Below are 17,766 nucleotides of genomic sequence, written 5' to 3'. Positions count from 1 at the left end.
ACCGCTCTAAAGAAATAGACAGCATCGTGCAACAATCTGGATACTTCTTTAAAATTAGATGACATCGGCGTTATTCCAGAAATTACGAATTGTGGTGTAAATTTCTGAGACTTTTAAACTCGTGATGCAATTGACAACATGTCTGGGTTTGAAGGATGTTTTAACACTTACATAAGTAAGTGGGCTTTCGTATATCATGAAGTGCTACATTAACGTTACGTTGTGAGTCCCTAGCGATTATAAGAAAAATGCTGGACAATTTCAACTATAGAAAGTGCTGTGGTGATTCCGAAGTGCTATTTTTGTTTTTTCGTTTGTTAACTCATTTCTAATAAAAGATTGATGGACATTTCTTATTCTGTGTAGTTTTATTTCCAGGAACAATTAACACAAGGAGGTTCACTGACTCCCCAATAGTATATTACTACAACAGAGGACTTTAATGGGTTAGTTTACTCCCAAAGAGTGAATCACCACAACAGGGGACTGTAACAGGTTCATGGACTTCCCTATAGTGTATCACCACCACAGGGGATTGTAACAGGTTCACTGACTCCCCTCTGGTGTACCATCACCACAGAGGTCTGTAACAGGTTCATGGACTTCTCTATAGTGTATCACCACCACAGGGGAGTGTAAGTGGTTAATGGACTCCCCTATAGTGTATCACCAACACAGGGGATTGTAACAGGTTCATGGACTTCCCTGTAGTGTATCACCACCACAGGGGAGTGTAAGTGGTTAATGGACTCCCCTATAGTGTATCACCAACACAAGGGATTGTAACAGGTTAGTTTACTCCCCAAGAGTGAATCACCACCACAGGGGACTGTAATAGGTTCACTGACTCCCTTATAGTGTATCTTCACCACAGGGGACTGTAACAGGTTCATGGACTTCTCTATAGTGTATCACCACCACAGGGGACTGTAACAGGTTCATGGGCTTCCCTATAGTGTATCACCACCACAGGGCACTGACTCCCCTCTGGTGTACCATCATCACAGGGGTCTGTAACAGGTTCATGGACTTCTCTATAGTGTATCACCACCACAGGGGATTGTAACAGGTTCACTGACTCCCCTCTGGTGTACCATCACCACAGAGGTCTGTAACAGGTTCATGGACTTCTCTATAGTGTATCACCACCACAGGGGAGTGTAAGTGGTTAATGGACTCCCCTATAGTGTATCACCAACACAAGGGATTGTAACAGGTTAGTTTACTCCCCAAGAGTGAATCACCACCACAGGGGACTGTAACAGGTTCATGGACTTCTCTATAGTGTATCACCACCACAGGGGACTGTAACAGGTTCATGGACTTCCCTATAGTGTATCACCACCACAGGGCATTGTAAGAGGTTCACTGATTCCCCTATAGTGTATCACCACCACAGGGGATTGTAACAGGTTTCACTGACTCTCCTATAGTGTATCACCACCACAGGGGAGTGTAAGAGGTTAATGGACTCCCCTCTAGTGTATCACCACCACAGAGGATTGTAACAGGTTTCACTGACTCCCCTATAGTGTATCACCACCACAGGGGATTGTAACAGGTTTCACTGACTCCCCTATAGTGTATCACCACCACAGGGGAGTGTAAGAGGTTAATGGACTCCCCTCTAGTGTATCACCACCACAGAGGCTTGTAACAGGTTCATGGACTTCCCTATAGTGTATCACCACCACAGGGGATTGTAACAGGTTCATGGACTTCCCTATAGTGTATCACCACCACATGGGACTGTAAGAGCTTCACTGATTCCCCTATAGTGTATCACCACCACAGGGGATTTTAACAGGTTAATGAACTTCCCTATAGTGTATCACCACAGGGGACTGTAACAGGTTCATGGACTTCTCTATAGTGTATCACCACCTCAGGGGACTGTAACAGGTTCATGGACTTCCCTATAGTGTATCACCACCACAGGGGACAGTAAAAGGTTCATGGACTCCCCTGTAATGTATCACCACAGGGGACTTTAAAAGGTTCATGGACTTCTCTATAGTTTATCACCACTACAGGGGACTAAAACAAGTTCATGGGCTTCCGTATAGTTTATCACCACCACAGGGGACTGTAACAGGTTCATGGACTCCCCTATAGTGTATCACCACCACAGGGGACTTTAATAGGTTTAAGGACTTCCATTTAGTGTATCACCACCACAGGGGACTTTAATAGGTTTAAGGACTTCCCGATAGTGTATCACCACCACAGGGGATCGTAACAGGTTTATGGACTCCCCTATAGTGTATCACCACCACATGGGACTGTAAAAGGTTCATGGACTTCCCTATAGTGTATCACCACCTCAGGGGACTGTAACAGGTTCATGGACTCTCCTATGGAGTAATTAAGTTTAGCGAGAGATAAACGACACATCAATTCATCACTCAAGCACCTGAAACGCTAATTTGCGTCTCATGTTTTTGATAACATTGAGCTCAGTTTTTGCTTTTATGTATACAGCGTGTTATCATAATGTTTGGCTAAGTTTTCAAATTATATTTTAAGAGAAAATAATGTTTGCCCGAATGCCAATTACATGACGAAAATCAATCTCCTTGTGTTAATTGTTCCTGAAAATAAAAATTACACAGATTAAGAAATGTCCATCAATCTTTTATTAGAAATGAGTTAACAAACGAAAAAACAAAAATAGCACTTCGGAATCACCACAGCACTTTGTATAGTTGAAATTGTCCAACATTTTTCTTATAATCGCTAGGGACTCACAACGTAACGTTAATGTAGCACTTCATGATATACGAAAGCCCACTTATGTAAGTGTTAAAACATCCTTCAAACCCAGACATGTTGTCAATTGCATCACGAGTTTAAAAGTCTCAGAAATTTACACCACAATTCGTAATTTCTGGAATAACGCCGATGTCATCTAATTTTAAAGAAGTATCCAGATTGTTGCACGATGCTGTCTATTTCTTTAGAGCGGTTCATTGGCGACGCCGGGAAAGTGTTCTCTTCTTGTTCCCCGCCGACCAGGATTTTGATCGAGTTCGGAAGTGACGTAAATCTTCAGAATGGCCAGGATGCAGCATTGGTTTGTATTCCTGGGGATGGCACAGTGTCTGTGAGGAGAAAAAGTTAACGTTTAATTACAATGTCAATACTTCTAGGATTTAAGAAAAAATATACAACCATCTTTATGTTAACATTTTTGAGAGTATTTCTTTGTCTACGATGTCTTCTAATTTTTGTGGTTTACATATAATCTTGAAAAGCCTATTTTTATATCTTAAACTAAAGTAAAAGTACATATTGTCAAATTAAAAGATATCGTTTGAAAAATGATTATATTTCATGAAGTTGCATTAATATTTCTATGGCAGCATTGAATTTAAATAAAACAAGCATACACTACCTTTTCTGTGTGATAGAATGCCTTGTAGCCGCCGTCCAGGAGGTACACCTCGGGGAAGGTCAAGGACGGATAGTTAGCCTCATTCTGAGTACGGTCCTGAGATCTAAGGAAACGCATCCTTTAGGGAAAAGAAAATAATGAAAACATAAAAACAGAAATCGAAGAGAAAAATCAAACACATTATGTAAAGTTAATGAGATTAAAACGAAATATGTGAACACGTAAATAAAAAAACAATTATGATTATATAAATAGAATAATTACATATTATTATTGAAGGGGAAAATGATAACATAATTGATAATTTACACATTTTCAACGATGTGTATTCATAAACTAAATAATGAAGTCGATCATATGTCGAATGGTAATTATAGGTACCCTAACTTAAGCAGACGAGAAACTTACATTTTGGGTCCCCTCTCGGAGGAGAATTCACAGTGGAAAATGAGAATGTTTCTCTTTCCGGTGACGTCACGAGTCGGTGTCTCATGAAGCAGCTGTTGAATCTGATCACGTGTATATCTGTTCTCCGCGTCCTGAAAATTTTCAGCAAAAATCTGATAACATCAATAATTTCAATCAAAACTCAACATTTTTGTCCTGTTTTAATATTTTGATTTTGATTCAGTTACGAAAATTTTGCAATTTACACCAAATTATGACCTATCAATAATCCCAGTATTTCAAAGCTGGTAGTTATTTTGATCTCGCCATTCACCAACATCATAGGTGCTGGTATAGTTTATATTCTGATTCACAAGCTGATAAATTCACTTCATGTAATGGTACAAACCTTGATATGGCCTCCTTCATACTCGTATGGGTATCGGCAGTCGATGATTCTGTAGTTATTGATGACGTCATCATATCTTTCGGTTAAAAGGTCAGTCATCTGTGTAAACAAGTAAACAAAAATAGATATTAATAAAGAAATAAACGAACGAAAAGGCGAGTAATTAAATGAGTAAATCAATCGATTAATAAGTACATGTAACTGAGTATGAAAAGAAGCACAAACATTTTACGGAACATGATCGTTGACGTCATTGCCTTACCGTGTTTACGGAGATAGACTTAAGGTCTTGATGTTTGCCCCGGATAGTCGGAAGACAAAACGTTTCTGTCGCATCCCCCACCAAGTCCTCCTCCACCAGTCGGTTAACAGCAGCCTTAAGGTCACGTGATCTCAATATCGGTCTTTCCTGTTGAAAAGACAATAAAAAATGATTGTAGAATTGTCTTACGATACATGCGTATCACAGATCAGTAAATTTGTGATACGAAAATTTGGGTCATAATTAATCATCCCACTGAGAAAGTTATCAGTCAGCGGTTATTTTAAACATGGTGAAAATCTGGTGGTTAAGGTTTGGCTTTCTTTTTCTTGTCCTGTCCCCTTTTTTGTAAATTCCCACTTCGTATCTTTACCAACAAAGAGTGTTATTTAAAACCAAAACGTTTCGTTAGTATCTATACTTCCCGAACTAATATATGCTTACCCCACAAGACATCGTCCTGCTGAAAACCCCATCATTCTTCTTTTGTGCTTTTGGTGAGGGAGTTAGGAAATCGTCAGCTTCATCACGGAAACGCTTGCCTGAGAAGAGGGAACGCTTGATTTCGGTGTCGTTTCTTTTAATCTGAAAATAGTACAAAATAGTAAATTATTAAGTTGTATTGTAAATAAACGCTTGGTTGTGTGAAATAGAAGCGTCGGACGGACCGAAGTTGGTATGTATGTAACAATTAATTCATCCATTGAATTCACATTTTAAAGGCTTTAGTGTTTTACACTTACAATATGTTTTCCTGGGGTAGCGAACACGTTGCTGAAATCTAACCGTGTGGACACCTTGAAGTCAGCTGATGGACTCTCTGCCTGAAAAAAAAATCAGTCACCGTTATATATTTGTGGTTTTACTTCATTTTGATATGAATTATCGCTCAAATGTACAAGTCATTTTTAACCATAATAGAGAAAAATTATGCTAATATCATCATAGAAAATTTACGCTTGATATCATCATAGAAAAATTTACGCTTAATATCACCATGGAGAAAATTTATGCTTAATATCATCAGAGAGAAAATCTGTACTTAATATTCTCAAACAATATTTTTCCGATTCGAAAAGAAATAAAACTGATAAGAAGTAAAAACAATTGACCTACGGCAGTATTGAAATTAAGAAATGTAAAAGAGTTTTCATGGAGATCATAAATTCATGTTTAGATTGGAAATTTTATAATTATGTATGAATATGAGTCTATTCTGCATGACTGGATCAAGATTAGTGAATGTAACCAGATTCGATTTATGTTTCAAAAAATTTACTTACCAAGTGATCATCTATTCCTAGCCCAGAATCATCATCATCGAACAGATGACGGAGATCCTTCTTTACTTCCGGGGTCATCAAAGATTTGACCTCTTCGTCGTCGAAGTCAAGGCTGCGGCATGGGGTCAAAATCAAAGTTGATGCCATCACCTGAGAATTAAGGCAAGAGGACAACTGTTCAATGTGACGTCACACATTCTGACATATCAATTAACAAGATCGACTAAAGTGTAATAAGCTCGTTTTATATGATAAACAATATAAAATATAAACGATGAATTTATTATACATTATCGTACTAGTCAATATGAGACGAATAATGATTTTTTTTCTCCTTTAACAGATTCATCAAACATTTTTTTACCAATTATTTTGATCGCATTAAAATATCTTAAGTGTCTTACACAAAAATGAACTTACGATTTACAGCAGATGTACAGATTTGATGAAGGCGAAGGTTGTTGGAGAACAAGTCAGGATTTCGATGAGAGCTAATGATTGTATATAACGATGATGTAGAGGACAATGTTGATGAGAATTGTACTTATACGCCACAGGGAAATCGACATCTACTCCGCGCCCGTCGACTTTCTCAAGGTGTCTGCTCTCCTCGCGTGAGACACATCCAATCAGTCCCGGGGGCCAGGGGATAGGTACTCTGCTCATCTTGTCTTTAACGTGTAAACAATGTCCTATTGTGTCACGTGATCGACTGAAAAGTTCAACAGACTTTAAACCCTTGATTACTTTTATAAACATTCATCTGTGACTTCAAAGGTAAACAACGAGCTGTACCAGTTGTTGTTTATCTTAACGAGGCAGATGTATATACAGGTTAAATACAGAAACGTTTGATTTAATTCAACATTAAAACTTATATTCTGAAATGTATTAAAGTAATAAAAATGGTACTGACCATATGGTGTCATTTAATATACATAATTACAAGTGTTATGTGAAAGAAAGAAATTTAAAAACAGAAGAAAAAAAATTCTCTTTTCATGTATTTTATTTCATTCAAAATATTATTTGAAGGTGAATTTAAAGATAATCCTAAATGTTAAGAAAAAAAATTAATGACCATTAGTCTTTTCGATAATTGTATATATTAAACAAATTTGTAGAGATACTTGTCAGCAAATATACGAAACAAAAGGCCAACATTACTGCTTTTAAAATAAAATTGATGACGTCATTTTTTTAATATATTAGACGTCATCTTTTTTTTAAAAATAAAATGTCTGATTACTAAGAACAATTCGCATTTATATTATTTAAAAATAAACTGTTATCTTTCAACGTCTTGACACGTAACAGAGAATATACGGTCGGTACAACAGCCTCGTGATCAACAAGTTATCGTGATAATAGGTGATCAATATTGGTGATCGATGATCTATCAACGTGTTAAAATCGATAACGAATTTCTATGGTGTTAATTGGTTGTTAATTGGATCCAATTGATCCGTTAGGGTCGCACGCTACCCGTGATAACTCTATTACAGATTGACAATAGTGTTGATTACAGCTGGTGAGTGAGCGGTGGTCATCAGACATGATATTCTCATTGTCTTAATAAACTTGGTAAATAAAATTCACGTTTTGTTGAGAAAAAACAGCCCTAATACATCAGGAGCAGTAATTTCCCGTTTATTTTATTTACATAAAAATGACCAATAAAATAAAAAAATCAATTTGAGTATTATTCATATTTTACGTCAGATATAATTGACATTATTAATTATATTTATACAAAATATGTCTACACATGTTTTCAAACTATCAAATTTTGTAAAATTAACAACAAGCCACGAATGTTGTCAAATGTGACGCCCGCTGGACTTTCCTCGTTTCAAGTTGAACTATCTCTAGTACTACGGATGAAGTGCTGAAAAATGTAAACCTTATATTTTATTTTTAACATATATATATATTTTTGACATCCAACTCGTCAATAGAATATTTGTAATCGATTTTCAAGACTGAATTTTTAATCATGAAAATGTTTTCTAGTTTTTGTTCAAAATAACGTTTACGTACAAATACCTGGAATGTAGAGTTCCTCATTTAAGTTTGTTGATGTCAAAAAATTAAAAAGAAAGCGAAAAGAAAAAAATAAGTAACTAATATGTAAACATGTTGGAAAGAAAGCACATTCCAACTTACTATCGATCAAATGCGAAATGAAAGAACCTATTGTCAATATACATGTACTGTAATCGAGTTTTATAATTTCTCTTTAATACCTGGCATCCATTGCTTTGATAACTTATATATTTTTATACAATTTTCGTCACTTTTCTTGTTATTTATGTTTTTTGTTGATATATCTATAATCAGTATTTATGTATGTAAGTAACATAAAACATTAGTATTTGCCTGAATATGAAATATGTACTAAACACACCTTGTTGTTGATGTAGTGTTGATACATCTCAAGTATACATACATTGTATTGTTGAAGCACTATCTGTATGATCACTGTCCATCCTGTCATGTCTACTAAGGTCAACTATTACGTGCCTCTTGTTACACGTTGTCATGTGTCTAAGTATTCAAATGAAATCCTGTATCAATCTAAATAATATCATCAAGAGTACAAACAAAGTTCGGCCTTACCGAATCATCTCATTAGATATCGATACAGTTTGGAAAAAAACCCAAAAAAGCATTCCCCTAAACCCCTCCCCCCCAACCCCCCGCCCCCCCCCCAAAAAAAAACAACACACCCTCAAAATAAGAAAAAAAAAAAAAAAACATAACCCATGCCAAATTAATAAGAGCTGCCGAGTTTAGAAAACAAATTGTTTTGATTCATTTTCTTTCATAGATAATGTATGGTATCTATCCTTCAAACGTCTCGTTATCCCTGATTCCAGATTTCAGATTTCAGATTTTATTGTACGCTCAGACACACAGAGTGTGTTACAAGAGGTCACATATAAACACGAATATTAAATATTAAATTCCCGATATATGTTTTTCAAAATTATGGCAATGTACACGCTGTGAATCAGCAGTGTCGACCACTTAATGGAAGGTAAGCGGAGTTTGTTTTTGAATGAGAGTGACTTCCCTTGTGACACCTGTCTTAAACCAGGAAGTCTGGAGTAACAGGTAAGCTGTTCGTAATATTTTGTTTATTCGCTGTATTCAATTTAATTTACTGTTTGGATTTTCTATAACGTGCTTTCGATTGAAGAAAGAATATCTAAATACCTACACGCATAGACAAGACCGTGTTTTGTCACACATACAGCGTACAGGTACACATGTCAACAGTACCACAGGTGGCAAATCTGGTAGCGACCTCCATAACACTCTGAATGACATTTGTCATCGACAAATCGTGCGATTGCATAACGTCTAGACATTAAATCTCTGAATGACGTAAGATATTCAGTAAGGGGTGTTCGATCTGAATCATCACCCTGTCAGCATACCGATGCCGATCCCATTACATGACTTTGGAGGTATTAACTCGTTATCACGTGATGTAAATATAAACCTTTGCTATCTACATATTATTCGGAAATCAACATAATGTTGAAAGAATAAAGGCAAAGCCTCCCCTATACCGTATTACACCTCATCTCTACCGTGATACACCTCGCCTCTACGTGATACACCTCACCTCTACCGTGATACACCTCGCCTCTACGTGATACACCACACCTATACCGTGATACAGCTAACCTCTACCGTGATACACCTCACCTCACTTCTACCGTGATACACCTCGCCTCTACGTGATACATCTCGCCTCTACCGTGATACACCTCACCTCTACCACGATACAGCTCACCTCTACCGTGATACACCTCACCTCCACCATGATACAGCTCACCTTTACCGTGATACACCTCAACTCTACCGTGATACACCTCGCCTCTACGTGATACACCTCACCTCTACCATGATACAGCTCACCTCAACCGTGATACACCTCCCCTTTTACCGTGATACAGCTCATCTCTACCGTGATACACCTCCCCTTTTACCGTGATACAGCTCACCTCTACCGTGATACACCTCACCTCTACGTGATACATCTCGCCTCTACCGTGATACACCTCACCTCTACCGTGATACACCTCACCTCTACCGTATTACACTTCCCCTTTACCGTGATACGCCTCAGCTCTACCGTGATACACTTTACCTCTACTGTGATACACCTCGCCTCTACGTGATACACCTCACCTCTACCGTGATACACCTCACCTCTACCGTGATACACCTCACCTCTACCATGATACACCTCACCTCTACCGTGATATACCTCGCCTCTACGTGATACACCTCACCTCTACCGTGATACACCTCGCCTCTACGTGATACACCTCACCTATACCGTGATACAGCTAACCTCTACCGTGATACACCTCACCTCACTTCTACCGTGATACACCTCGCCTCTACGTGATACATCTCGCCTCTACCGTGATACACCTCACCTCTACCACGATACAGCTCACCTCTACCGTGATACACCTCACCTCCACCATGATACAGCTCACCTTTACCGTGATACACCTCACCTCTACCGTGATACACCTCGCCTCTACGTGATACACCTCACCTCTACCATGATACAGCTCACCTCAACCGTGATACACCTCCCCTTTTACCGTGATACAGCTCATCTCTACCGTGATACACCTCCCCTTTTACCGTGATACAGCTCACCTCTACCGTGATACACCTCACCTCTACGTGATACATCTCGCCTCTACCGTGATACACCTCACCTCTGCCGTGATACACCTCACCTCTACCGTATTACACTTCCCCTTTACCGTGATACGCCTCAGCTCTACCGTGATACACTTTACCTCTACTGTGATACACCTCACCTCTACGTGATACACCTCACCTCTACCGTGATACACCTCACCTCTACCGTGATACACCTCACCTCTACCATGATACACCTCACCTCTACCGTGATATACCTCACCTTTACCATGACACACCTCACCTCTGCCGTGATACACCTCACCTCTACCTTGATAACCCCTACTTTACCATGATACACTACTTCTCTACTGTGACATACCACTCTTCCGTGATACACCTCCTCTCTACAGTGACAGATCGTTCCTCTTTCATGTTACACATCTGCCTTGATATACCTCTCCTATACCGTGATACACCCATATTTTACTTTGATACACCACTCCTCTGCCATGATACACTACTCCTCTACTGTGACATACCGCTCTACCGTGATACACCTCACCTCTACCATGATACACCTCACCTCTACCGTCATACGCTTACCTCCCTACCATGCCTCAACACTCTTCTGTTGTGATACACTACTTCTCCACTGACACAACAACCCTCAGTTGAGATACACTACTCCTCTACCATGATACATCTCACCCTTACCGTGATATACACCCCACGACCATGATACACTACTCTACTACCGTGATACACCTCCCTTTTTTCATGATACACCTCACCTCTATCCTGATACACCCCCTCTACCGTGATAAACTCCCCTCTACCATGATACACCCCTGCTTTATTGTGATACACCCCCTCCACCATGATATATCTCCCCACTACCATGATACACTCCTCTACCATGATGCCCACTCCTTACCATGATAAACCAATCCTCTACCCACTACTCATGATACACCACTCCCTTTACTCTCCTTTATCATGATACACCACTCCTCTACCATGATGCACCACTCTTTTACCATGATGCACCATTCCTTTACCATGATGCACCACTCCTCTACCATGATACACCACTCCTTTACCATGATATACCACTCCTCTAATATGATGCACCACTCCTTTACCATGATATACCATGATGCACCATTCCTTTATCATGATACACCACTCCTCTACCATGATGCACCACTCCTTTACCATGATGCACCATTCCTTTACCATGATATACCACTCCTCTAATATGATGCACCACTCCTTTACCATGATACACCACTCCTCTACCATGATGCACCACTCCTTTACCATGATACACCACTCCTCTACCATGATGCACCACTCCTTTACCATGATACACCACTCCTCTACCATGATGCACCACTCCTTTACCATGATGCACCTCTCCTCTACCATGATACACCACTCCTCTACCATGATGCACCACTCCACTACCATGATACACCACTCCTTTACCATGATGCACCACTCCTTTACCATGATATACCACTCCTTTTCCATGATATACCACTCCTATAATATGATGCACCACTCCTTTACCATGATGCACCACTCCTCTACCATGATACACCACTCCTCTACCATGATGCACCACTCCTCTACCATGATGCACCACTCCTTTACCATGATGCACCACTCCTTTACCATGATATACCACTACTCTTGTATGATGCACCACTCCTTTACCATGATATACCACTCCTTTTCCATGATATACCACTCCTATAATATGATGCACCACTCCTTTACCATGATGCACCACTCCTCTACCATGATACACCACTCCTCTACCATGATGCACCACTCCTTTACCATGATGCACCATTCCTTTACCATGATATACCACTCCTCTAATATGATGCACCACTCCTTTACCATGATATACCACTCCTCTAATATGATGCACCACTCCTTTACCATGATGCACCACTCCTTTACCATGATACACCACTCCTTTACCATGATGCACCACTCCTCTACCATGATACACCACTCCTCTACCATGATGCACCACTCCTCTACCATGATGCACCACTCCTCTACCATGATGCACCACTCCTTTACCATGATGCACCATTCCTTTACCATGATATACCACTCCTCTACCATGATGCACCACTCCTCTTTACCATGATGCACCACTCCTTTATGATGCACATGATATACCACTCCTTTACCATGATGCACCACTCCTTTACCATGATGCACCACTCCTTTACCATGATATGACCACTCCTCTACCATGATGCACCACTCCTTTACCATGATATACCACTCCTCTAATATGATGCACCACTCCTTTACCGTAATACACTCCTCTAATATGATGCACCACTCCTTTACCATGATATACCACTCCTCTACCATGATGCACCACTCCTTTACCATGATGCACCACTCCTTTACCATGATATACCACTACTCTTATATGATGCACCACTCCTTTACCATGATATACCACTCCTATAATATGATGCACCACTCCTTTACCATGATGCACCTCTCCTCTACCATGATACACCACTCCTCTGCCATGATGCACCACTCCTTTACCATGATATACCACTCCTCTAATATGATGCACCACTCCTTTACCATGATGCACCACTCCTCTACCATGATACACCACTCCTCTACCATGATGCACCACTCCTTTACCATGATACACCACTCCTTTACCATGATATACCACTCCTCTACCATGATGCACCACTCCTTTACCATGATATACCACTCCTCTAATATGATGCACCACTCCTTTACCGTAATACACTCCTCTAATATGATGCACCATTCCTTTACCATGATGCACCACTCCTCTACCATGATACACCACTCCTTTACCATGATGCACCACTCCTTTACCATGATATACCACTCCTTTAATATGATGCACCACTCCTTTACCATGATACACCACTCCTCTACCATGATGCACCATTCCTTTATCATGATACACCACTCCTCTACCATGATGCACCACTCCTTTACCATGATATACCACTCCTCTAATATGATGCACCACTCCTTTACCATGATATACCACTCCTCTAATATGATGCACCACTCCTTTACCATGATTCACCACTCCTCTACCATGATACACCATTCCTTTACTATGATGCACCACTCTTTTCCATGATATACCACTCCTATAATATGATGCACCACTCCTTTACCATGATGCACCTCTCCTCTACCATGATACACCACTCCTTTACCGTAATACACTCCTCTGCACCACTCCTTTACCATGATGCACCATTCCTTTACCATGATATACCACTCCTCTAATATGATGCACCACTCCTTTACCATGATGCACCACTCCTTTACCATGATGCACCATTCCTTTATCATGATATACCACTCCTCTAATATGATGCACCACTCCTTTACCATGATGCACCACTCCTCTACCATGATACACCACTCCTTTACCATGATGCACCACTCCTTTACCATGATGCCCACTCCTTTATATGATGCACTCCGTAATACCATGATGCACCTTTACCATAGATGCACCACTCCTTTACCATGATACCACTCCTCTAACCACTCCTTTAATATATTCCTCACCATGTGTGGCCATCCTTTACCATGCACCATGCAACCATCCTATTGATACACCACTTCGAGTATATATATAACAAATTGTTACTTTTACTGAAGACACTATTAAATATTCTGTTTATAACATTCTCATCGCAAAAATAAACCAAAACAATGGCAAACTTACGATAACTATAAAATGGGTAAGTTGACCATGCTTTTTCCAGACACTACTCATTCATTATACAACGATGTTGTGCGCGGCAAAAAATAGTCCATTTTATGCAAAATCAGTAAAAATGTACAGACTCATAAATAAATCATAATGAATGTTTATTTGTGTTTGTACATGGATTTTGTAATTTATTGATGTCACTTATACACAATAAAATGGTTTAAACGTTAACTGAAATAATAAAAACAATGTTTGATATATTCTTCCGCGCATGAAAAAGTATGGCGCCATCCTAAAACTGTAATAAACACTACTCCTACTGTGATGCACTTCCCCTCTACCGTGATACACTTTCCTCTCCAACATGATACAACTCGCCTCTACTGTGATGAACATTACTGTACCATGATACATCTCTCCTCTACCGTGATGAACATTACACTACCATGATACATCTCTCCTCTACCGTGATGAACATTACTGTACCATGATACATCTCTCCTCTACCGTGATGAACATTACACTACCATGATACATCTCTCCTCTACCGTGATGAACATTACTGTACCATGATACACTTTCTTCTTAAACGTGATACACCTCTCCTCCACCATCACACACTTTCCTCTTTCGTGATTCACGTTCCTTTCTACCATGATACATCTCTCCTCTACCGTGATGAACATTACACTACCATGATAATCTCTCCTCTACCGTGATGAACATTACTGTACCATGATACATCTCTCCTCTACCGTGATGAACATTACACTACCATGATATCTCTCCTCTACCGTGATGAACATTACTGTACCATGATACATCTCTCCTCTACCGTGATGAACATTACTGTACCATGATACATCTCTCCTCTACCGTGATGAACATTACACTACCATGATACATCTCTCCTCTACCGTGATGAACTTTAATGTACCATGATACGTCTCTCCTCTACCGTGATGAACATTACTCTACCATGATACATCTGTCCTCTACCGTGATGAACTTTAATGTACCATGATACATCTCTCCTCTACCGTGATGAACATTACTGTACCATGATACATCTCTCCTCTACCGTGATGAACATTACACTACCATGATACATCTCTCCTCTACCGTGTTGAACTTTAATGTACCATGATACGTCTCTCCTCTACCGTGATGAACATTACACTACCATGATACATCTCTCCTCTACCGTGATGAACTTTAATGTACCATGATACGTCTCTCCTCTACCGTGATGAACATTACACTACCATGATACATCTCTCCTCTACCGTGATGAACATTACTCTACCATGATACATCCCTCCTCTACCGTGATGAACTTTAATGTACCATGATACGTCTCTCCTCTACCGTGATGAACATTACTCTACCATGATACATCTCTCCTCTACCGTGATGAACTTTAATGTACCATGATACATCTCTCCTCTACCGTGATGAACATTACTGTACCATGATACATCTCTCCTCTACCGTGATGAACTTTAATGTACCATGATACGTCTCTCCTCTACCGTGATGAACATTACTCTACCATGATACATCTCTCCTCTACCGTGATGAACTTTAATGTACCATGATACATCTCTCCTCTACCGTGATGAACATTACTGTACCATGATACATCTCTCCTCTACCGTGATGAACTTTACTCTACCATGATACATCTCTCCTCTACCGTGATGAACATTACACTACCATGATACATCTCTCCTCTACCGTGATGAACATTACTCTACCATGATACGTCTCTCCTCTACCGTGATGAACATTACACTACCATGATACATCTCTCCTCTACCGTGATGAACATTACTCTACCATGATACGTCTCTCCTCTACCGTGATGAACATTACACTACCATGATACATCTCTCCTCTACCGTGATGAACATTACTCTACCATGATACGTCTCTCCTCTACCGTGATGAACATTACTCTACCATGATACATCTCTCCTCTACCGTGATGAACATTACTGTACCATGATACATCTCTCCTCTACCGTGATGAACATTACTGTACCATGATACATCTCTCCTCTACCGTGATGAACATTACACTACCATGATACATCTCTCCTCTACCGTGATGAACTTTAATGTACCATGATACGTCTCTCCTCTACCGTGATGAACATTACTCTACCATGATACATCTCTCCTCTACCGTGATGAACTTTAATGTACCATGATACATCTCTCCTCTACCGTGATGAACATTACACTACCATGATACATCTCTCCTCTACCGTGATGAACATTACACTACCATGATACATCTCTCCTCTACCGTGATGAACATTACTGTACCATGATACATCTCTCCTCTACCGTGATGAACATTACACTACCATGATACATCTCTCCTCTACCGTGTTGAACTTTAATGTACCATGATACGTCTCTCCTCTACCGTGATGAACATTACACTACCATGATACATCTCTCCTCTACCGTGATGAACTTTAATGTACCATGATACGTCTCTCCTCTACCGTGATGAACTTTAATGTACCATGATACATCTCTCCTCTACCGTGATGAACATTACACTACCATGATACATCCCTCCTCTACCGTGATGAACTTTAATGTACCATGATACGTCTCTCCTCTACCGTGATGAACATTACTCTACCATGATACATCTCTCCTCTACCGTGATGAACTTTAATGTACCATGATACATCTCTCCTCTACCGTGATGAACATTACTGTACCATGATACATCTCTCCTCTACCGTGATGAACTTTAATGTACCATGATACGTCTCTCCTCTACCGTGATGAACATTACTCTACCATGATACATCTCTCCTCTACCGTGATGAACTTTAATGTACCATGATACATCTCTCCTCTACCGTGATGAACATTACTGTACCATGATACATCTCTCCTCTACCGTGATGAACTTTACTCTACCATGATACATCTCTCCTCTACCGTGATGAACATTACACTACCATGATACATCTCTCCTCTACCGTGATGAACATTACTCTACCATGATACATCTCTCCTCTACCGTGATGAACATTACACTACCATGATACATCTCTCCTCTACCGTGATGAACATTACTCTACCATGATACATCTCTCCTCTACCGTGATGAACATTACTCTACCATGATACGTCTCTCCTCTACCGTGATGAACATTACACTACCATGATACATCTCTCCTCTACCGTGATGAACATTACTCTACCATGATATATCTCGTACATTTTGTAATTCACCTCTTCTCTAAAGCTGTTTGATTAATTCGAGATTTCAAAGCAAATTGGTTAAATCAATGTTTATTTGTCTCACGAACTCGGCATCGGTGAAAATAAAATTCTACAGAAGCTTAAATAAATATTTGTCATATTTCAACTTAGAATTATATTTTATTTTGTTTTTCCATCACAATTGTTTTCTTTTCATGAATGAAATCAATGCTGATGTCTTTTTCCAGAGTGTGAAAAATGTAGACGCACAATCTTTTACATGGAAAGAAATTACCCTGTTCCATGGCACAATGAACATCTCTATACGGGGGCTACTGTATATCACTTATAGAA

At 39.7% G+C, this 17,766-nt stretch overlaps 1 protein-coding gene across 1 annotated transcript; it reads right to left on the bottom strand.

Annotated features, from left to right (window-relative positions):
* Window positions 1-2,966: 2,966 nt before the first annotated feature.
* Window positions 2,967-5,882, bottom strand: LOC132544918 (M-phase inducer phosphatase-like). The gene is made up of 8 exons (XM_060208579.1): window positions 5,736-5,882; window positions 5,196-5,270; window positions 4,897-5,037; window positions 4,453-4,599; window positions 4,191-4,289; window positions 3,803-3,933; window positions 3,395-3,512; window positions 2,967-3,101 (listed from the first exon to the last, which is right to left on the bottom strand). The coding sequence occupies exons 1-8, from the start codon at window positions 5,880-5,882 to the stop codon at window positions 2,967-2,969; spliced, it is 993 nt and encodes a 330-aa protein (XP_060064562.1).
* Window positions 5,883-17,766: the final 11,884 nt, after the last annotated feature.

This window comes from Ylistrum balloti, unplaced genomic scaffold (genome assembly GCF_031769215.1).
Source record: "Ylistrum balloti isolate Yb309-2 unplaced genomic scaffold, AGI_CSIRO_Ybal_v1 Utg369814, whole genome shotgun sequence".
In the NCBI taxonomy this organism is placed as follows: domain Eukaryota; kingdom Metazoa; phylum Mollusca; class Bivalvia; order Pectinida; family Pectinidae; genus Ylistrum; species Ylistrum balloti.
The sequence above is the reverse complement of the archived record's forward strand: the minus strand, read 5'-3'. Positions and strand labels throughout refer to the sequence as shown.

Bases quoted from the DNA above. Each gene is read 5' to 3' on its own strand.
- LOC132544918 (XM_060208579.1), bottom strand. From the start codon at position 5,882: ATGGCATCAACTTTGATTTTGACCCCATGCCGCAGCCTTGACTTCGAC. The intron at 3,934-4,190 runs GTTTGTACCATT...GAAAATTTTCAG, and splicing joins ATGAAGGAGGCCATATCAAG to GACGCGGAGAACAGATATAC. The intron at 3,513-3,802 runs GTAAGTTTCTCG...TTTTCCCTAAAG, and splicing joins TCCGAGAGGGGACCCAAAAT to GATGCGTTTCCTTAGATCTC.